The 23,566-nt window shown below is 38.1% G+C and overlaps 1 protein-coding gene and 1 pseudogene across 1 annotated transcript; one reads left to right on the forward strand and one right to left on the reverse strand.

The window, feature by feature from the left end:
* Positions 1-4,210: 4,210 nt before the first annotated feature.
* On the reverse strand, positions 4,211-7,551 carry LOC132308499 (G-type lectin S-receptor-like serine/threonine-protein kinase At4g27290). Its single transcript, XM_059806592.1, has 7 exons — positions 6,135-7,551; positions 5,902-6,030; positions 5,693-5,802; positions 5,405-5,615; positions 5,006-5,240; positions 4,776-4,926; positions 4,211-4,690 (listed from the first exon to the last, which is right to left on the reverse strand). Exons 1-7 carry the CDS (start codon positions 7,411-7,413, stop codon positions 4,379-4,381), a joined length of 2,427 nt encoding a protein of 808 aa, XP_059662575.1. The 5' UTR covers positions 7,414-7,551; the 3' UTR covers positions 4,211-4,378.
* A 4,290-nt stretch (positions 7,552-11,841) lies between these two features.
* LOC132308500 (G-type lectin S-receptor-like serine/threonine-protein kinase At4g27290) lies at positions 11,842-15,862 on the forward strand (annotated as a pseudogene).
* Positions 15,863-23,566: the final 7,704 nt, after the last annotated feature.

Raw genomic sequence — 23,566 nt, forward strand, 5'->3', positions numbered from 1 at the left:
AAAGAAATTAATTATTTTACATGGTTCAGCTATTGGATAAAATAGGAATTTCAAATAAAAAGAAGCAGTTTTCACGAGAAAATATTATTTCCCTGTGTTTTGTGTGAGAAAAGTTTTGGGAGAAAGTAGCTTAATGTGGGAAAGTATTTTTTCTATTACGATTCTTTTTCCATCTATCCAAACTCTAAAAAAATTTAAAAAATTTCTCTTTCCTTTCTTTTCTAGTTGATTCCATCTAACCAAACGAAGCCTATTAAAATATTTAAAATATTATTACAAACTTTAAAAGAGACTATGGATTGAATCGTTTTGAACCGGGTCTGAATAGAACCCATTTAAAAAAACTGTGAACAAACAAAACACACAATAAAATGGTAGAGAAATTGGCACCTGAGAACCGTCACAGCCTCTTTCATGGCCGTATGTTGTTGTTCTTCAACTTTCACACTCATCGCGTTCGATTGCGTATTTAATTTTCCATTAGCTTGCTCAATCTGTACCTTTTGACTTTATTTTTAGGGCACTTGATCTCTATCTCTCTCATTCTCTCTCTCTCTATATATATATATAGACTTCCAATTATTCATTGAGATATCACTCATGGTTGATTCGTTCAGGTCGGGTGAGTGTTTCATTCACCCAGCACCATCCTCTCTTTCCTCCTCCTCACATACACAGATCTCTGCAACACCCGAAACGCCACTACCACCTACCACCGATTAGGGTGGATAGATCTCTGCAACATCCGAAACGCCACTTCCTCTCTTTCCTCCTCCTCACATACACAGATCTCTGCAACACCCGAAACGCCACTACTACCTACCACCGATTAGGGTGGATAGAAAGAAGAGACATATAGACAGCGTGGGGAGCGATGGTGGTGGTGGTGGTTGAGGCAACTAGGGTTTTGAAATGGAGGTTGGGTAGTGGAGATTTTAGATGGGTTTTACCCGGTTTACCCATTTAAAACGGGTTAAATCATTTTTGACCTTTATATAGTCTAATATTATATAATTTTTTTAGTCTTCGTTTGGATAGAGAGAAAAGAAAGGAAAGGATTATAAGAAAAAAGCAATGAAATGAAATGAAAGGATAGCTATAGTTTATATTCATGTTTGGATAGATTTGAGAAAAAAGAAAGAAATTGGCAATATTGTTGTTTGGATAACACAAATGAGAGAAAAGAAAGGAAAAGATAATAATAAAATTACCATCTTACCCTTTTTAGTAGGGTTAATAGGGCAAAATCATTTCAGCCTCCCAATCGCCTCCATCGTTCTCTGTCTCTTTCTCTCGCCTCCATCGTTCTCTCTTTCTCCAACTGGAAACTACAAAATCTACAAGAATCAGAACATCAAAACCCATATCTCGGCATATCATTTCAAATTGTTCCAAAAATCAAAACCAAACTATATATATATATTTCAGCCTCCCCAAACTTCATATATATTCTCTCTCTCTCTCTCGCCTCCATCATTCCCTCTATCTCTCTCTCTCTCTCTAACTGGAAACTACAAAATCTACAAGAATCAGAAAATCAAAACCCATATCTCGGCATATCATTTCATATTGTTCCAAAAATCAAAACCAAACTATATATATATATTTCAGCCTCCCCAAACTACATATATATTCTCTATCTCTCTCTCTCGCCTCCATCGTTTTCTCTCTCTTTCTCTCCCTCTCTCTCCAACTGGAAACTACAAAATCTATAAGAATCAGAACATCAAAACCCATATCTCGGCATATCATTTCAGATTGTTCCAAAAATCAAAACCAAACTATATATATATATTAGCCTTCCCAAATTACATATATATATATATCGGCATATACATATATATAGCTTTCGCCTACTGTCTCTTGCCCCTTCTATAAATTTGCTCCATTTCTTTCCAAATCCCTCCAAATTTTGTCAATTTTGGAGGGATTCCAAATAAGGGATTTGGAGGGATTGAGGGATTGTTATCCCTCCAAATCTCTCCAAATCCTTTATTTTCTCTCCTATTCCTCCTATCCAAAAACACTCATCACTATTCTTCCTTTTCTTTTCTCTCCAAATTCCTCTAAATTCCTCAATCCAATAGAAGTCTTAGAATTCATGCAAGCCTTTTCTTATAAGGTTGGACTCAAGTATTGGGCTGTTTTGGCCAAAGGCCCATTATGTAATTTACATTCAGCACTATTCCAAGTCTTCTATTAATTAACATAGAAAATGACTTTTCGTCTATTTGCCAAAATAAATTAATTAAGGTCGAAAGTGAAGGATTTCACTTTATGTCATTAATTAAATTAATTAATTAATTAAATAGTGTGATGTCTGTGTATTTATTGTGTATGTGTAGTGTATTATAAAAGTAAAAGAAAAATAATTTAATGGTGGGGCCCATAAGGCACTTTAGAAAAGGGTCAACACCATAAAGTTGGTCTCATTTTCCTGATTCCCTTTCTCTCTCTTCGTGCATCTCTCTCTCAACCCGTAAGCTCATTTTTCTCTTATTTTTCTCTTATTTCTTGTTGGAATTAGGTTCCGTTTGAGGCAAAACGAAGCTCGTGTCAAGCTCTATACATCCATACCATCAATTTCCAGTTTTGAGTCTTCCTTGGAGCTCGAATTTGGGGACCCATTTTCTAGGGTTTTGGTGCAATCTTGAGGTAGGGGCCCTTAATTCATGAAATCTTGTACCTTAGTGAGTTAATTGCCTCTAATTGTTGTTTAATTTGATTAGTTGTTTAAAATCTAGAGAATTGTTGATATGTATGCATATATGTTAGTTGTGTGACTATATTTGTTGATTGTTCTATGTGAAGCATGTTTAGGACTTGATTATATATGTTCATTGTGCTAGAACTTGTTATGTATAAGCATGTTATGACTTTCTTGATTATTCTTGCGAATTATGCCATGTTGCTTAAATTGGATAAAGTATGGAATGATGAACTTGTGTATGTCATTGAGGTATTCATGCATTAACATTGGGCAGGAAAAGGGAAAGAATTGATTTACTTCAAAAAGGGGAAATTTCGGGAGTTTTTGATGAAATGATTTTATGAGAAACCCGGTCGCTGCGGGGTTACCAACGGGCCGGAGGTTAATATAGCCTAGAGGGGACTAGGGAGTCGCCCTAGTGTGGTTGAGCTAGCTGGGCCCTATAATGACGCCGCAGGGTTACTAAGGGTCAGGGACACTAGCCAATCCTCCTCTCGTGTCGCGGCGGGGTTACCAAAGGGCGGGCTGTATTAACGTTTAAAAGTGATGGTTTTGAGAATGAAAATGGGGAGTGTCATTGACATGCATTGCATTTCATTGCATTACATTGCATTGTTTATAATTGGAATTGAATTGTATGTTGTATTTGATCCCCTACGTTGTATGATCCCTATCTCCCATTGGCCTATGCTTTGCTTGAATTCACAAGGACACAAGATTTGTGTCTTAAGTGTCTCTGCTGAGTTATATGCTCACCCCTATATCTATATATATATTTTTTTAGGTCTTGGAAAAGAACCGGTGGACGACAACCCACCCCAACTTTGAAAGTTGCTAGAGGAGCATTTTCCTTGTTATTTTGTAATAGACTACTCCTTTGTTCATCCCTCATTTTTGTAAAATTCCAAAGGTGTAATGATGTAAATTTCTTTTGAAGAACCATGATCATGTAATACACTTATGATACTTGATGACATATGGGATGCGAACTTGATGATATGTAACTTGTTGATGAATGGAATGATAATCCTAGCTTGAAGCATTGTCTAGATTAGTAGGTTGTATCATTATCTTTTGTTGCCGTGAATTCAGAAATTAGTTGTATGACAGGTTAAATATGCATTTAAACAGGTTGCGGTAGGTCCATTTTTAGGGGAGGTTATGCCGAATTTTTTTTTGTTAAAAAAATTCTTGGCATTAGTTTTGGGATCGTTACAAATAGTGTGAAAATTTGGTTAAATTAGTGGTCCTGAATATCATTATTCATTATGTTGAGTGTCATTAATCAAATTAATTAATTAATTAGTGTGAAAATTTGGTTAAATTAGTGGCCCTGAATATCATTATTCATTATGTTGAGCAGATAAGGTATTGGAACAAAATTAACAATTTTTTTTTTTTTTAATTAAGGACAAAAATGTTAGTAATTAGTTGATAGGGGAGAGTGCAAGGCTCGAATATGAGTTTTCAGACATGAGAAGCAATCCAACACCCCGACAGTACAAGAAAACCAACATTGAGCTGTGTGATTTTTAATGGAGCTTTTGTTCCTAAAAAAGAACAACTTTGCAAATATTACTAGTTTAAAGTTCCTGAAATCACATTTAAGTAAAAATACTAATTCTAAACTCTTTGACAAAATAAGGGCATTGCATTAGTTAAATCTCTCTATCTAGGTTGCAGCGTTGTAATAGTCTCTGCATCCCCAGTATAGAGATCAGTTTCTCTTGATACTGAATAATCAGCCTCATTTGAACGTCTTTCTGTGAAGAAGCCAGGCTGCTTAGGTTGAGGCAATGAAGCTTCCTCATGACCCAACATGAAAACTACAGATGACATCGGTGGCCTGTCTTCTGGTAGTTTTTGAACACAAAGGAGTCCCAATTGGATACATCTCACTACCTGACACTCAACACATGAATCCCTCAAACATGCATCCATTAGTTCCAAAGCCTGATCTTCTTGCCACAGCATCCATGCCTAGGACAAATTCCAATTATTATGCTTATTAGCCATTCACATGCAAAAGGAAGATGGAGAGAGAGAGAGAGAGAGACTTGCTTACATGTCCCAAAAGGTTATGGTGGTGCTTTGAATGAGAAAACCCTCTGTTCTTTTTACCACTCACTATCTCTAATAAAAGCACACCAAAGCTGAAGATATCAGATTTCATAGAGAACGTTCCATCAATTGCATACTCAGGGGACATATAGCCACTGCATGAAGTGATCAAATATTAATTTTTGAAAAATATAATGCATGATAAACCTTCTGATTTTAGTTTGTAGAACTCACTATGTTCCAATAACTCTCTGAGTTGTTGCATAAACTTGGTTCCCTTCGACAATTCTTGCTAACCCAAAGTCAGAAATTCTTGGGTTCATTTCACTATCTAGCAAAATGTTGCTCGCTTTGAGATCCCTATGAATGATTCGTAATCTTGAGTCTTGGTGGAGGTAGAGAAGTCCTCGTGCAATCCCCATAACAATGTCAAAGCGCATTTGCCATGGCAATGCGCCACCATTTTGATCTGCACATCCATTTCCACCTATTGTAAATCTAACTAATATAAAATATGTATACCTTTGAAATCAAGCAGAGACTTCATTTAGTAGCACAAACTAAGTTGCAAAGAAATAGCATTAAGAGAGGTGAATAAAATAGCCAAGCGTATAAAGGGCTCCGAGTTGAGACCAAAAATGAAATGATCCAAGCTTTTGTTGGGCATGTACTCATAGATCAACATCCTTTCTTCTCTTTGAATGCAGCAGCCCACAAGCCTGACCAGATTCCTATGCTGAAGTTTGGCTATCAAAGCAACTTCATTCTTAAATTCGTTAATGCCCTGTCCTGAATCCTTGGACAGCCTCTTCACTGCAATTTCTTGTCCATTTGAAATATTTCCCTGCATTTTATATACAAGATTCACAATGATGACATACACTTGTTTGTTCAATAAATGAGAAAAATGTGACCTAGTACCTTGTAAACTGGACCAAAGCCTCCCTCTCCAAGCAAGTTTGCATCAGAGAAGTTATTTGTCGCGTTAGTAATGGTAGCCAAATCAAATAAAGGTAAATCCAAATCTTCACCTAAAATAGGATCAATAATTTGTTTAGGAACAGCATTCTTATGATAAAATAAAAAAAAAAATTAAGAAAAATGTAAGCAGAGGTGACAAGTATGCTGACCGTTTCTGTTTATTCTCTTCTTCCATTTAAAATACCATAATACCAAGCCCAACATAAGAATTCCAGAAGCGATTGATACCACAAGAGCAATCACCAATATTTTCTTCTTACTTGAATCCCCGTTAGATTCTAAAAACATTAATAAAACATTACAATCATATTGTACAAATTTCTTTTGTTTAGTAAATTTAATGTTGTGACATTTAAGTTAAAAATCAAATACACTTGCTTACCCAAGTCGGAAGCTGCCAACCGGATGTAAATATCTCGCCTGCTAGCTTCACCATTGAGTTCTTTTACATCAGTCAGAGCTCCGAACCACATCAAACAGCCACTGCCACCTTGAGTAATGTTCGAATTAGTACAGGCCGTGCAAGAACAGTTCTTTAAGCACTCTGCCTTGCACTCCTTAAGGCTCATATTCTTGTTGAAATAGAACTGCAAAAAATCAGGCAATTTCACCCCCTCAACCTTCAAAAACCCCTCTTTAATCCGGCAACCCACCACCGGTGTCTTCCTCACGCATCCACTAGACCAATCAAGATTTCCCCATTCTTCTTGTGATTTGGGAATGAACCCTTCCAAACACTCACATGCTGGAATTTTGGAAATTTTGCAAACCCCATTAGCTCCACACTGCCCATAATTGTCACACTGATCCCTTGGTACACTGAACATCAGAGACCATTTCATGCTAGTTTCATTCACTCTGTAGCGTTGAAGCACACCGGACTGATTCAAGGTTAGTCTTGTAACAACTGAGTGATTGTAACGGTCATACACATAACACAACTTGTCATCATTGAAAACAAAAACAGGTGAAAACAACGGATTTTGATTAGCGGAATGAGCAGTGAATTGAACTCCATTCCATGCTGCAGACCGATATGTCTTCACTAATCCCTTGAATATAACAAACTGAGGCAGCCCATGATTTTCAATTCTGTAAGTGAAGTCTCCAGGAGATGGATCATCAGCACTTTTCCACGACACCAAATATCGGTCTAGATCATCGTTTAAGCAGTAGTGTCCCATCTTCATATCTGGTAACCGTGTATCGGATGGATAATCGAAGCTCTGCCAAATCAAATCTCTGCTATTCTTGTCGAGTATGACAAGGTTTCCAGTGTCTAACATCTGCAAAATGGGACTTTCTGATGCTCTTGATGTATTGGTAGACCAGATAATTAGGCCCTTCGTTTGTGTGTGAAGAACAAGTGTTCCATTGTTGGTGACTGTTAAAACTCCAGTTGAATCTGTAATCGGGTTGTTTCTGTTTGCAACCCAAACAGCTATAAGTGGATCATTCTTGTACCATATTCCCAGAAACCTATTCTTGCTGCTGCCAGGAGAGAAGAAGCCCAGTTCATATATTTGACCTGAGGAAACTAAAGTCTCTTCATCACTGATGGATTGGTTTGAAGTTAAAGTGTCAGAGGCGATGCAGAATTTGAAGAACATAATGAAACAGATCAGTGAGAGAGAGAAGAACGAGGAAGCAAAACTACCCATTTTTTTTTTTTTTTAAATTCACCAAAATGAATGTATAGACTTGTTATGCTAAACAACAGTATGATCTATAATTCAACCCTCCTTTTGATTCATTTGTGCATATATGTAGTATGATTTTATGATGTAACGCTGGACATGATGTAACAATAACATCACTCATTTGAGGTTGTGTGTGTTGTTGATACTTGGTAGAGAGGAAATTAAAACGTCATGATCGAAGGCTTACGGGGGCTATAGGGTACTACAGGCGCCTCATGTTGAATAGAGTTATTTTTCTAGAATGGACCCACACTTACCTAGAGTCAATTATCAAGTGTAGGGGACAATGACTCTTGTCTTCTTCTTATATTTTGAAAAAGTAAAACAGATATTATTCAGTGTGATCTATTTGGTAGAGTCTATTATTTTTTCTAGGTATTCTCATGTTTGAGGGAGACTTTTAAATTTGTCAGGATAAAAATAAAGAAATAAATACTTTTAAAATAAAATCTTAATCTAAGTGGAAGGAAAAAGAAAAGGAGACTTTGGGGTACATTTAAATGCTACTGAACAGAGATGGATTCAAAACTAAGTACAACCTGTGAGTAGGTGGTGGTTAAGCAACCAAGTCATAATTTTGGTGCAACCTGGTTATATCAGCTAAGTAATTATTTTAGTTGGGAGACCGTACATAAGTAGTCTGACTGCTTTATTCGAGACATTAATTGCATCCGTTGAACCATGAAACTATGTATTGATTGAAGCTCCATAGTTCACGTGGAGCTACCCTATTGTAGTGAGTCAGCAGATGATGTACTTGTTAACGTGTGGAGCTTGGATAAGGTGCTGTACTGCACCTCCCTGTACGTTCACAATTCTCACATGTTTGATGGCGAACACATGTGAGGATTGTGCACCCTTGGATCTAATTTAGCATTTGTGCAATCGAGATTGATATGAATCCCTATCAACATAATAAATTAACACCACTCGTGATGACTAGTATACAAAATCATCGGTTACATTCTTCATTTGATTAAAGCAAAAAACTTATTTTTCACAATAATTCTAGCATGAAACACTAATTCAGAAGTCCCAAATTCCAGGAGGCATGTGGTGTTGCTGGATAAGGGTTGCAACTTTTTTAGTTTCTGAAGTGTGACCGTCACAAACTGACAAACTAGTTGCATAGTAATGAGAATAATGAGGCATAAAAAAAAAAAAAAAACTAAACTTGATAATTGTCATGTTCTTTTGTCAAAACCAAACCTACCTAATCTGATTGATTATTTAAAAGGAAAGGAAGCATAGAAGGAGGGATGGGAAGACCACTGGGAAACAAGATGACTCTAATTTTGACAAACTCTTGTAATCCACCGGGAAATAAGATGACTTTGTTTGACAAATTTTCACCATTTTGAGTGGTTATCTGACCGGGCAGAGGATTTTAGTTTTTGGTGTGACCAAAAATATCACCAACCTATTAGGATGACTGCTTCAGTTTAGTGCCATTATTTGCAGGCTTAAATTGAAGTAGTTAGATATGAAGTACTCAAAATTAAATAAAAAAGCAGGAAGTAAAATTCTAATATGTGTACTAGATAGTTAGAAATTCGGAATAAAATTACAGATTACATTCTATTAATGTTGTCGGTTCTTGAATCAATCCATGATTCCATGTGTATTAACTATAGCAGCTCAGGAGAATAAACGGAGGATTCGTTTTACTCGGTAACTTCCTGGATTCAGCAACCACATCCTAAAGCTAATTTAAAAAAAAAAAAAAAGAAAAAAAAAAAAAAAAACCTATTAGGTATGTTGAAGTAGCAGTGCTACACATCTCGAATTAAAATTTAAAATTTAATTTTGAATTTGATGTGAAAATAATAAAATAAAAAAAAAATTAGTGTTCTTTATTTTAATAGATATTACACTTTATATTTATGTTTTCTATTTTAGCAAACTATCATTTGAAAGAAAATGAAGGATCGAAGAAATTACACTAGGTTTTTCTCTCAATCTCTAATTTGTTTTTCTCTACTAATATCTTTTTGTTATATATACAAATATATATATATATATATACACACTCTTATGCACTCTTTTTATTTTTCAATTACTCTATATATTGCGTATTTCTTTCAAATTTAACCTTAAACAGAAAATATCAAATCAAATTATGTAAATTAGGATTTTTATTCATAAGAAAAAGGTCATTTGTTCATGGCAAAAAATCTTAGCATCTAGTTTTAATTATTTGACGAATTAATAGGAGGGGTTCTTACTCACGAGAAAGAGATCATTGGTAAAAAATTGTAACTTTTAATTTAATTATTTGAAAAGTTAATAGAAAGGGTTTCCAAATGAAGTTATAATAGTAAGTTTTGCTATTTTTTTCTCTCTTTCTTATATTAAGATATTTTCTATATAAAAAAATTACTTTTAAAAGTAGCCAAATAAGCTGGCAAATAAATAATCACCTAATTCAAGATAAAAACACAAATCAAAATTCCTGAAGGATAGCATTTTGCCCTTTTCCATGTTGAAGATAAAAGGTTTTAGACTTTTCTTGGGTCAAATAGTTGATATTTTAAAGTTTTAAAATAATTGGGCCAAGATCATCCAAATTAGTGTTCTGGATCATCATTTTTGTGGGCCTATTTTTTGACCCAACTTTAACGCTGTAGTTTAAATTTTGTAACCAATGCATAGTACTAATTAGGCCCACAAACATGATGATCCAGTACTCACGCAAATACATGAGTGGGCCTATTACTCATGAGTGGTACCAAATGGGCACTAGCCCTGGTAAAAGCCCTTCTCTCCTAAGAGAAGTCCGGTATTCAAATCTTTGTGGCTGCTATGTGTTTGGATGGTCAATGAAATTGCCCCTGCTAAATTTCTTTTACTATTATATACTACTGATTTTTTGTTTATATATTTATTTATTTATTTTGCAAAAATTTTTAAAACCCTCATGAGTTATAATGGAGATGGTTTTCCAATAATTTTTAAACCAGTGCAATTGTCAAACCTATATTTTAATTGATCATTTATATGGAGGGCTCTACTTAATTATATTTTACATAAATAATTTATCAAAAATATTCTATCAGACAATGTAACTTTTTGAGTGACCATCACTAGTCACGCTACTACTCTTTAACAAAATATCATATGCAAAATGCCAATGGACCCTCATCCCCCATTTACCTTTTAACATTATTTATTTTTGGCACCAAATCAGACTTAGTTAGCTTAGAGAGAGATTGTCTAACATTCGCTATTGGATTTCTAGGTTTTTCGATTGAGCAAGATTTGTGGGTTATTCCTGTTCCATGTTGGGATGGATTGTGGGTTGTGTTGAGTTTGAAGTGAGTGTCTGGTGCATTTGATTTCAGCTTCCTTGATATTGAACCCGTCACGGATCCTTCCTTGCCTTGTGTACGTATTCTTGGTTCAGGAAATGCTACAACCTTTGCTTATGTCTTCACTACCACTTCCTGGTGCTGATCTTGTGTAGCTCTCCGCAGATTCAACCATTTCTTGTGAAATCATCAGGCTTTTTGAGATGGGGTAGCCCTCTGTTTACGTTGACCGATCTTTTTTTTTCCCAAACCAAGCCCTTTGTGTTTGGATAGCCCAAGATTTTCAGATGTTACATGTTTATAGTGTGATACCGTCGTCATAGACCTTTCAAGTGCATGCAGTTTTATCAACTCATTAGCTTGTTTGGTAAGTGCCATTCTTTCATTATCATTGGTATGGAAGGTTAATGGATATAGTTGTTCTTCAATGCTTTGTCTTATTTATTTTTTGCTAGAGAATTAATTACCTTTTTTGTGGTCATTTGATTCTTATGTTCCTGCCAAGTCAAATGACAATTGCCCTGTACACCTATGTTTCCTAAAAGAAAAACAGAAAAATGAATTGCTCTGTTTCAAATACGGTCCTTGAATAAGGAAAATGTGTTTTGTGTGCTTCTTTTTTCATTCCTGATCTTGAGGTGAATTTTCTTGGCATAAGCTTGCAGTATTTTTGCTTAGATATAAGGGTAAGAACATATTAGTCACATTATTCATTTTGAAGGGCATACTAGATATATGAACGTATAGATGCACATCAACAAAATGAATAATGAATAAAGCAAATAAACATTTTACATACCGAAACAAACGGAGCCTAATTTCGGGTGGAAAAAGATTGACAGGTATTTTTTTCCTGATTACAAAACCAATGAAAGACATCATTTTCAATGACTATAGAGTATAGACAGCCAAGTTCCTTTTATAGACTTCAAAGTAAACCCCGCGTTTTAAATAAGAAGACAGATGGTAGTGGGGACTAAAGAAGAAATTAGTGTGCATAGCTAAAATGCATTTGACCTGGAGCCTGGAGGTGGACAGCGAGGGCAGTGCTTCTAATAACGTATTTTAATTACAATCATAACAAAATACTACTCCATATGATTATTGGTTGCCAATGGATATTCCTACTTTCTTAAGAGATTAATTAACATAGGGTAATGAGAGGATCATTGCTGCAAATAGGCCTTAGGTGATCCTTGATATCATATGTACAAAATGACAAACGAAAATCTAAAATATATCTCAGGTTTACAACTAAACTAAGCATGTAGCGGTTTGAAAATTCAAACCAAGAAAATGAATCAGAATCATCACCCATTAACATCTGTCCTCCTGGCTTTGACAACGATTCAAACAATTGCCTGCCTCGTAAGACTGCTGTTCGGGTCGATATGTGTAGAAATAGTGGCGGAGCCACACAGGGTCCAGTAGGGTCAGCTGCACCTACTGCACGTTCTTGTTATTTTTCTGTAAGCATGTAGCAGTTTGAAAATTCAAACCAAGAAAATGAACCAGAATGATCACCCAGTAACATCTGTCCTCCTGGCTTTGACAACGATTCAAACAATTGCCTGCCTTGTAAGACTGCTGTTCGGGGGGATACGTGTAGAAATAGTGTCGGAGCCACACAGGGTCCAGTGGAGTCAGCTGACCCTACTGCACTTTCTTGTTATTTTTCTATATGCCTCTGAAGAATTCACAGGCTCTGAGACCATCTGTAACTTATATGGAAGCCCTTACCAAAAAAACCTTATATTGAAGGGTTTCCGTAAGAAATTTTAATACCAAATAAAAGTGAATCCTTCAATCTTTCCCAAGAGAAATGTGAATGGAAACACATCCTTTCTTCACCTTCTCCTATGCTGTGATCTACATCTTGTTGTTTTTGGAATTCTCCATTGCATCCAATACCATAAGTCTAAACCAATCAATCAATGATGGACAGTCTTTAATTTCCACAGGCCAAAGATTTGAACTTGGTTTCTTCTCTCCAGGCAGCTCCAGGAATAGGTACCTAGGAATATGGTACAAGAAAACTCCAGATGTAGTTGTTTGGGTTGCAAACAAAGACAACCCATTCACAGATTCAGATGGAGTCTTAACCATCGCCAAAAGTGGAACACTTGTTCTCCTAAACCAAACCAGGAGTGTTATCTAGTCCTCCAATTCATCAAGAGTAGCAGAAAATCCAGTGGCACAGCTCCTAGAATCTGGGAACCTTGTTGTTAGAGACAACACAAGCTCAATTAATTATCAAAGCTATGTTTGGCAGAGCTTTGATTACCCGGGCAATACACTATTACAAGGTATGAAGATGGGATTAAACTGGGACACTGGCCTAGACCAATATTTGTCATCCTGGAAAAGCACTGATGACCCATCAACTGGAGATTTCACCTACAAACTTCAAAATATCGGCTTGCCTCAACTGGTTGTCAGCATGGGAATGGTCAAAAAGTTCCGGACTGGACCATGGAATGGACTTCGATTTACTGCCCTTCCTTTGGTCACTATTCCAGCTTTTGAACCGGTATTGGTTGCTAATGAGGCCAAGTTTTATAATTTTTATGAGCATCACAATGATTCGATTCCTACAAGAGTAGTGGTGAATGGATCAGGCTTGCTCCATCGGTATATACTTGGAGGAAAGAGCGCAGAATGGATTCTCATGTATACTATACCGAACGATCACTGTTACAATTATGGACAATGTGGTGCTAACAGTATTTGCAGAATCAATAGACCAGCAATCTGCGAGTGTTTGAAGGGGTTTGTTCCTAAATCACAAGAAGAATGGGGCATGCTTGATTGGTCCAATGGATGCATAAGGAGAACAACATTGAATTGCCAAAGAGGAGAGGGATTTGTCAAGGTTGTGAGGGTAAAATTGCCTGATTTTCTTGTGTTTTGGTTAAATATGAGCATGAGTGCCAGGGAATGCAGAGCAGTGTGCATGAAGAACTGTTCTTGCACCGCTTATGCTAATCCGAACATAAGTGCAGGGGATATTGGCTGTTTGATGTGGTTCAAGGATCTTATTGATATTAGAGCAATTACTGAAGAAGATAGTGAACAAGCCATCTATATACGATTAGCAGCTTCAGAACTAGGCAAGTGTAGTTCATATTCTTTGGTGTTTTTGACAATAAATTAGCCACAGTGTCGATGATCTTTATCTACATAATGGTCCTGTTCTGATCAAATTACTTATATGTTCTTGATTTTGTGTGTTATAGATTCTCTTCGTCGCCTGAGTAGGAAGAAAAGGCAAATGATAATCGTAGTGTTAACAGCGATTTCTGGAATGCTAGTGCTGGGATCAGTGTTATGGTGTATCATCTGGAGGATGAGAAAAGAGAGAACAGGTGAGCATATATGTCCACCTTTGCTCATAACATTTAGGAAAAGACTAGAGTTATATAATTTTGTCCAAGTTCAGCTTGCAAGATGACTATTGATTCATTTTAGGCGAAGAGTGGGAGTTACCATTATTTGATTTTGCTACCATTGCTACCGCAACAAACAACTTCTGTCACACAAACATGCTTGGAGCGGGTGGCTTTGGTTCGGTTCACAAGGTAAACTAAAACTGTGCAATGTTTAAGTATTTTAATTGCTTAACAAAAAGTCCATGGCATAATTGTGCATCTTGCAAATTAAAATATTAAATTTATCATGAATATGACAATATGCAGGGAAATCTTCCAATGGGACAAGAAATAGCAGTGAAGAGGCTTTCAAAGACCTCAAGACAGGGTCTTGAAGAATTTAAGAATGAAGTTGGTTTGATTGCGAAACTTCAACATAAAAACCTTGTCAGGCTATTGGGGTGTTGTGTTCAAAGGGAAGAATGGATGTTAATCTATGAGTACATGGCCAACAAAAGCCTGGACTATTTTATATTTGGTAAAATCCTATTAACCTTTCATTAGCTGGTTTAATCATTTTTCTGAACAAAAATTTTACCTAATTGTGTGAAATGAAATATATGCTTGTATGGATTCCATGATTTTTGGGTGAACTGGATTTAATCTTGAGATTCACTAGGAGTGAATATGAATGGTGCAGATCAAAGTAGCAACATGGTGTTACCATGGCAAAAGCGCTTTGACATTGTTATGGGGGTTGCACGAGGACTTCTATATCTCCACCAAGATTCTAGACTAAGAATTATCCACAGGGATCTCAAAACAAGCAATATCTTACTAGACAGCAATATGATACCTAAAATTTCAGATTTCGGTTTAGCAAGAATTTTTGGAGGGGATCAGAGTTGTGCAATTACAAAGCGAGTTATTGGAACATAGTAAGTTCTCTAATATTTAATCTGAGAAATGTATTTTCACTAGAACTTACATTTTATGCATAATGCAATGGCTATACGTCCCCAGCATGTGCGCTTGATGGGATATTTTCAGTTAAATCTGACGTCTTTAGCTTTGGAGTACTGCTTGTAGAGATAGTGAGTGGCAAAAAGAACAGACGGTTTTCTCATCCAGATCACCATCATAACCTTCTGGGGTATGTGAGTACTTCTCTCTCTCTCTCTCTCTCTCTCTCTCTCTCTCTCTCTCTCGGTCTGATGACTAAATTAAAGTTACTCTCTCTCGGTCTGATGACTAAATTAAAGTTATCCGATAACTAAAATTGTGATTTTCAAACTGATTCAGGCATGGTTATTGTGGAATGAAGAAAAGGCCTTACAAGTAATGGATGCATCTTCAAGGGATTCATTCGTTGAATATGAAGTAGTAAGATGTGTTCAAGTGGAACTTCTATGTGTTCAAAAACTCCCACAAGACAGGCCAGCAATGTCATCAGTTGTATTTATGTTGGGTAATGAAGGTGTGCATTTACCTCGGCCTAAACAGCCAGGTTTTACAAATTTATATGAGGAAGAAGACCAATCAAAGAATGCAGTAACTATAACAATGTTAGATGGTAGATAGAAGCTTTATGCATTGCAGACTTAAATTGCATTAATAAGAGAATGTTGGTATGAATGTAGACACTGCATGTAATTTGTAAAATGTAAAAAATTTAAATTTACAACTTTTATTAATCTAATCGGTGTCATGGCGATGGTTCACATCCGCAGGAAATTTCATTATCCTTTTACAGTATTAGTTTTAAAGACAAATAAATGCGTCATATTACAGCTCATTCCAATCAGAAACAGAAGAAGTAGATGCAGACATTCCAATCGTAAAGATTAATGCAAAGATACAATAAGAGATGAATAAGATTAAGAACTCAGTTTGGAATTTCTGTTGAAGCAGGCAAAGGTACTTTTATTTTTAACCATATTTGGAGACCAAAAGAAAGTACAATGAGCATAGGATTGAGTCTGGTGGTTTCAGTTTAGCCTTCTGTTTTTTCCTTTCTCTAAAATAGGATATAAGTGATTACATTAATGTCTGGAAACTACTAATGTTTTAGCTGAATTGTTGAATTGCATGGATTCTCTATCGAGGTTCCAGGATTGTTATAGTTTCTGCATCAATTGTATGGAAGTTCGCTGTGTCTGTACCTACTGCTTCAGCATCACCGGAACTCCTTCCAAAGAAGAAGCCGGGCTGCTTTGGTTGAGGTAATGCCGGTCCTTCGTCACGCAACATGGGAACAACAGATGACATTTCTGGTCTGTCTTCTGGGTGCTTTTGAACACATAAGAGACCCACTTGGATACATCTCAGCACTTGAGATGTTTCAAGGCACGAATCCTTCAAACATTCATCCATCAGTTCCAAGGACTTGTCCTCGCGCCAAAGGATCCATGCCTAATACAATTGCAATTAATCCTTGTTCTAAGCCATTAAAATCAAAAGGCCAGTGTTACAAAGGTGCACTAGTGTGTGTTCAGGAGTCCGAGAGAGATAAGAGAGTTGCTTACATGTCCCAATAAGTTATGATTGTGCTCCGGATGAGAAAACCCTATGTTCTTTTTACCACTCACTATTTCTAATAAAAGGGCGCCGAAGCTGAAGACATCAGATTTTACCAAAAATTTCCCATCAACTGTAATGTTGTAATATATATGTATATATATATAATTAATGTTAAAAGAAAAAGAAATAAAACAAGTGGGCCCCACCACTATATTAAAAACATCAAAAAGGCCATAAGGCCATTACAGATACACATTTTAATTCTCTCTCTCGGCAGTTTCCATGTTCTCTCTCTGAAATATTTGTTTTATTTTTGCTTTCACCATTCAAAGCTTGATCTAGCTCTATTCCTTTAAAATTTGGTAGAACATTGTGAAGCAAAATTGTTGAGCTCGTCGAGGCCGTCAATTTGATAAGAACCAATCATCATTTGGTGCACTCCAAGGAGTTCGAAATTCTAGGGTTCTTGGACTCAAATTGGGGGTTTTCATCAATTTGAGGTAGGGATGTTCTAATCTACAATTTCTTGGCCTTTGGTAAATTTTTCCCCTTAAATTTGATTCTAAGCATGCTAAATTTTAATTACTTAGCTTGTTATTGTTGTAGTTCTTTGTAATTACAATGATAATTGTACTTCTTGTGTTATTTGAGTTCATATACATGTCTATTTTCATTACGGTAAATGAGCATGCTTAATGTTTAATGTGTTATATGTTTCCATGATTATTTATTTATTTATTGTCTTGAAGAAAAATGGATGCTATGGTTATAAATAAATAAAGGAAATGAATGTTTAGAAATTTTCATTAAATTGTGATGATAATGTAAATGGAAATGTGTGAAAACATATAGTTAAATTAATGATTTGAAGCATGAAGTATTCATGCATTCATTGGAAAAGAGAAAGGGGGAAAAATAATTGTTAGAACAAATAAAATTATTTTGGGGAAAATATTTTCTAAAAGTGTTCCGAAAACCGGACGCTTAGGAGACGCCTAGTGGTCCGTGATGTTGGTGTAGTCTAGAAGGGAATGTAGTTGAGTTAACTAGGCCGGGTGCGACGCCTTGGAGGTGCCTTGTGGTCGTGGATAGTTAACCAACCTTTCTTTCGTGACGCCATGGAGGTGCCTTGGGTCGGACTACACTAACGGTTTGGTTGTTGAAACGGAATTATTTCGGAAATGTGGAGTGACATTTGCATAACATTGCACTTCATGACATCGTGGTAAATTTGTGATTGGTTGATATTTGTTATATACTTGTTATTGTGGTTGAGAATGGGTGTTTTCCGATGACATGATCCCGTTCACTTTTTATCTATTCATTGTATGGATTCACGGGGACATAAGAAATGTGTCTTAGACACTTCCTACTGAGCTTATGTTCACCCCCTTATTTTTAACATTTTTTCAGGATATGGAAAAGAGGTGGCGGACGACGGTCCACCACAGGTTTAGATGAGCTTGAAGATCCATTCTATTTTGTTATCTTTTGTATTAGACTCTAATATTTTGTAAATGTAATATTAACTACCTTGTGACACTTTAGTTTAATTAGTATAATATTGTAAGCTATGGACTTTTAATTCTAGCTACATTTTATGGACTGTAATTTGATGTAACTTAAGTGGGTTCCATGTTTGGATGAGATGGAGGAACGGAACTTTTGTATGTATGTAACCATTTTGGGAATGTAGTACAATATCTGAATTATGCATTGGGACGGAATAAGTTAGATTTAAGGCCCAGTGAGGCCACTGCATTTATTTTTTTGTATTTCAACAGGTTGTTGAGGGACATTTTCTACGGAAGTCATGCAGAAATTTTTATAGGTTTTTATTATTATTTTGGTATCTTTTCAAGTCGTTACAAATTTGGTATCAGAGCGATGGTTCGAATACCATTAGGACGACAGGTAGAGGCCTACCTAGGATTGCATGGGGAGTTGAGTTATTTGCTTACTTGTTTAATTGCTTACGTGATTGCATGCTTATATGTTTATGTGTTAATTATTTAAAAGGCATGCTTAATTGTTTAAATGCTTATATCATTACGTGTTAAGTGGTTAATGTTGTTGTATATTATTATGATTATGTTTATCCTTAGTTGGGTATTTTGGAAGTATGGAAGGTGTTTATGTGTTTCCATTCTTGTCAAGTCATTCGTGTGAGGACTCCGTTCTCGTGCGTATTTTAGTGTCATCGTAATTGATCCGTTTCCTTTTCTTATAGCTTCATGGCAACACGAAGGGATCACGGGGAAAGTTCTAGCTCCAATCCCGTGGAAAGGGATCAGGAGCAAGTTGAGGAAGATATCTTATTGCGTGATTTGGTCCCACCAAGAGAGGGACAAGCGAGGGGGACCGTTGACCCACCTTTTCAGATAAATAGGGAACAATTGAGGTTAGCTGTTCAGGAGGCTATTTTTGATGCATATCGACCGACAGGTGCGTCATTGTCACAGTTTGTGCCACCACCGACACCACCACCACCACCTCCAAAGAAAAATGAGTTAGATGATACTCTTTACCACATTGCAAAGTTTGTGAAATTGATGCCAACTCTGTTTGAGGGCGGTCCAGATCCGCTTGTTGCGGATAGTTTCATGGATAGGGTGGAAAAGCATATTAATGCCATGAATTTGGTAACGGACAAATTGAAGATTACATTGGCTACTTACAATTTTGTAGGTGATGCTGAGATTTGGTGGAAGACCGTTTCTCACACCCATAATCTGGATACTATGACATATGCTACATTCAAGAAGTTGTATTATGAGAAGTACTTTCCGGCGCCTAAGCGGAAGGAACTAAAGAAGGAGTTTGATGGGTTAAAGCAAGGAAGTATGACAGTTACAGAGTATGAAAACAAGTTTACATCACTTTTGAGGTTTACACCGGGAATTGCTAATGATAAAGAAGGAAAGATAAAGAAATTTGTTGATGGCCTTGATCTTACCATTAGGCCAATTGTAGCTGCTTCAGAACCGACAGAGTATGCAAAAGCAGTACGAAAAGCTTTAGTGGTTGAGGCTGAGAGTAAGGACAACAAGGCTATCAGGGAGTCCTACAAGCACAACAGGGGTATGAGTACTTTCTCCGAAGGTCAATCAAGTAAGAAGCAGAAGCATGAGCAGTCAGGGTTCAGGGGACAGCAGCCAGTCAGATCTGCACCCACAGCTTCAAGGTCCATGGGGTCTTATAGACCGAATGTTACTTGTTTCAGATGCTGGCAGTTGGGACATTACAAGTCCCAATGCACTCAGGCACAGGTAGCTCAGATGATTTGTTTCAAGTGTGGGCAGCCAGGGCATCACAAGTCCCAGTGTACTCAGATTCAGGTGGCGTCTGGTAGATGTTTCGGGTGTGGCCAGCAGGGCCATAGGGTGAAAGATTGTCCACAGCGGGGCAATGGTTTGGGTAGAGGTGGAGATTTACAGCAGAGGCAGATGCAGTCTGCCACAGTTCAGTCAGGGTTTCGACCACCACCACCACCTCAGTCGTCTCAGCCAGCTATGTCAGCCCAGAGTTCTCGACCTGGTAGGGGAGCTTTTTCGAGTGCACCTACTCAGCAGTCTGGCAATCAGGCAGGCAGTTCCCAGGGGCAGAGGACCCAGGGTCGCGTGTTTGCACTCACTCCAGCCGAGTCACGATCCAGTCCTTCAGTTGTCAGGGGTATGTTTCTTGTGTCCCATTCTTGGGCTCGTGTATTGTTTGATTCCGGTGCTTCTTATTCATTCATTGCTTTATCATTTGCACGGGCATTGTGTTTAGAGGTCAGTCAGTTAGACAGACCGCTTTGTGTTGACACGCCTATCGAGGGTTCAGTTGCTCTTAGTAGAGTTTGTAGGAGTTGTTCCATCACAATTGCCGGACGTGTTTTTGAGTTCGATCTCATCCTTCTCGAGATGACGGGATTTGACGTCATTCTTGGGATGGACTGGTTGTCATCCTTCAAAGCTGTCATTGATTGTTTCAAGGGCAGAGTTTCAGTGTGTACCCCGGATGGGGATTGTTTTTGTTTTGTGGGAGATCGGTGTGATCCTCTCACTCATTCATTTTATGGTGTTAGGGGTCGAGAGCGGCAGACATTCTTCTTGGCTAGTCTTTTCGCCGATGATGACGTTGAGTTTTATGGGGTTGATTATCCAGCGGTTGTGCGTGATTTTCTGGATGTGTTTCCGGAGGACTTGACTGAGTTGCCTTCACACCGAGAGGTGGAATTTGCTATTGATTTGATGCCTGGTACCGCGCCAATCTCTATGGCACCGTATCGTATGGCACCGATTGAATTAGAAAATTTGAAGAAGCAACTTGATGATTTGAGGATGAAAGGCTTTATCCGACCGAGTGTGTCACCGTGGGATGCACCGGTCTTGTTCGCTAAGAAGAAAGATGGTTCTTTGAGGTTGTGCATTGATTACCGAAAGTTGAATCATGCCACCATCAAGAACAAGTATCATTTACCAAGGATAGATGATTTATTTGATCAGTTGAGGGGAGCCAGTTGTTTTTCGAAGATTGACTTGAGGTCAGGCTATTATTAGTTACGGGTTAGAGAGGAGGATATTCCAAAGACCGCGTTCCGTATGCGGTATGGACATTACGAGTTTCTTGTTATGCCTTTTGGTTTAACCAATGCGCCGGCGGCATTCATGGATTTAATGAACCGTGTCTTCCGCGATTACTTGGATCAGTTTGTGGTAGTTTTCGTGGTTGATATTCTTGTGTATTCATAGACTCGGGAGGAGCACGAGGTCCATTTGAGTATAGTGTTGCAGATTCTACGGGAGCACCGTTTGTACGCCAAGTATGAAAAGTGTGAGTTTTGGTTGCAAGAAGTGAAATTTTTGGGACATATTGTCTCGGAAGGTGGGGTTTCAGTTGATCCTTTAAAAATAGAGGCAGTTTTGAGTTGGGAGCAACCCAAGAATGTCTTTGAGATCCGGAGTTTCCTTGGCCTAGCGGGTTATTATCGGAGATTTGTGAAGGATTTTTCCCGTTTGGCAGCTCCTATGACTAGATTGACCAGGAAAGGGATCAAGTTTGCATGGAATGAGGCCTGTGAGTCATCCTTTCAAGAGTTGAAAACAAGGTTGACTACGGCTCCGGTGCTGGTGATACCTGAGCGTGGCTTAGGTTATGTGATCTATTGTGACGCCTCACGTGATGGTTTGGGTTGTATACTGATGCAAGATGATAGAGTAGTGGCTTATGGGTCTCAACAGTTAAAGACTCACGAGCTTAACTACCCTACTCATGACTTAGAGTTAGCGGCAGTTGTATTTGCTTTGAAGTGTTGGAGACATTATTTGTATGGTGAGAGATTTGAGGTGTTCTCGGACCACAAGAGTCTCAAGTACATTTTCTCCCAAAAGGACTTGAATAACAGACAGAGGCGATGGGTTGAATTCTTAGAAGATTATAACTTTGATTTGCAGTATCATCCTGGCAAAGCAAATGTGGTAGCTGATGCTTTAAGCCGAAAATCTCGTGGGACTTTGGCTAGTTTAGCCATTCGGAAATGGAAGATGCTGAAAGATTTGGCTGAAATGGGATTGTATTGTTTTGATGATGATGATGGTGGCAGTGAGTCAGCATTCTTGTTTACTCTCGTGGCTCAACCCACTCTTGTTAGACGGGTGATTGAGTCACAGAGACAGGATTCAGATTTGGATGCCATTTACACTTTGATCTCCAGTGGCGAGACCGTGAAGGATTGGACCTTACATGCAGATGGAGGTCTACGGTTTAAAGGTTTGTTGGTTGTTCCTACAGTTTGTCGTGAGGACGTCTTACAAGAGTTTCATACTTCCCGCTTTGCAGTTCATCGAGGTGGTACCAAAATGTATCACAATATGAGACGTCAGTATTGGTGGAATGGAATGAAGAAGGATGTTGCACAGTTTGTAGCTAAGTGCCTTACCTGTCAGCAGGTGAAGGCCGAGCACCAGAGACCAGCTGGTTTATTACAGCCGTTGCCGGTAGCGCAGTGGAAATGGGAGGAGATTGCAATGGATTTTGTGACAGGTCTTCCTAGGTCACGGAGGGGAAATGAAGCCGTATGGGTCATTATCGATAGATTGACCAAGACGGCTCACTTCTTGCCTATTAAGGCAACAGATGATGCAGAGACACTCGGTGTACTTTATGTGAAAGAGATTGTGAGATTGCACGGAATTCTAGTGGCTATTGTGTCGGATAGGGATGCTAAGTTCACCTCGAAGTTCTGGGAAGGACTTCAAGCAGCGTTTGGCTCAGCGTTGCACCTTAGTACTGCATTTCATCCACAGACGGACGGCCAGTCGGAGCGTACCATCCAGATCTTGGAGGATATGTTTCTAGCCTGTGTACTTGACTTGGGTGGTAGTTGGGAGGATCACCTTCCACTTATTGAGTTTGCCTACAACAATAGTTATCAGGCGAGTATTCAGATGGCTCCATTTGAGGCGTTGTATGGTAGACCTTGTAGGTCTCCTGTCTGTTGGACTGAGGTGGGCGAGACAATCGCCTTAGGACCCGACATTGTACTCGAGACTACCGAGAAGATTAAACTGATCAGACAGAGATTGCTTACAGCTCAGAGCCGACAGAAGAGTTATGCAGATAGGCGGAGACGACCGCTATCCTTTGAGGTGGGAGACCATGTTTTTCTTCGGGTTTCTCCAAGGAAGGGGTTGATGAGGTTCGGGAAGAGTGGCAAGTTGTCGCCACGATTTATTGGACCTTTTGAGATCTTGGACCGCGTAGGAGAGGTTGCCTACAGACTAGCATTGCCACCACAGATGGACAGGGTTCATAATGTCTTTCATGTGTCGATGTTACGGAAGTACGAGCCAGATCCGTCTCATATTTTGAGTTGGGTTGATGTGGACATTGATGAGGATGTTTCCTACGAAGAGGGACCAGTTCAGATTCTTG

The sequence above is a fragment of the Cornus florida genome, unplaced genomic scaffold (genome assembly GCF_030987335.1).
Source record: "Cornus florida cultivar Cherokee Brave unplaced genomic scaffold, ASM3098733v1 CherokeeBrave_3.0.0_Hap2_Chr05, whole genome shotgun sequence".
Classification (NCBI taxonomy): Eukaryota; Viridiplantae; Streptophyta; class Magnoliopsida; order Cornales; family Cornaceae; genus Cornus; species Cornus florida.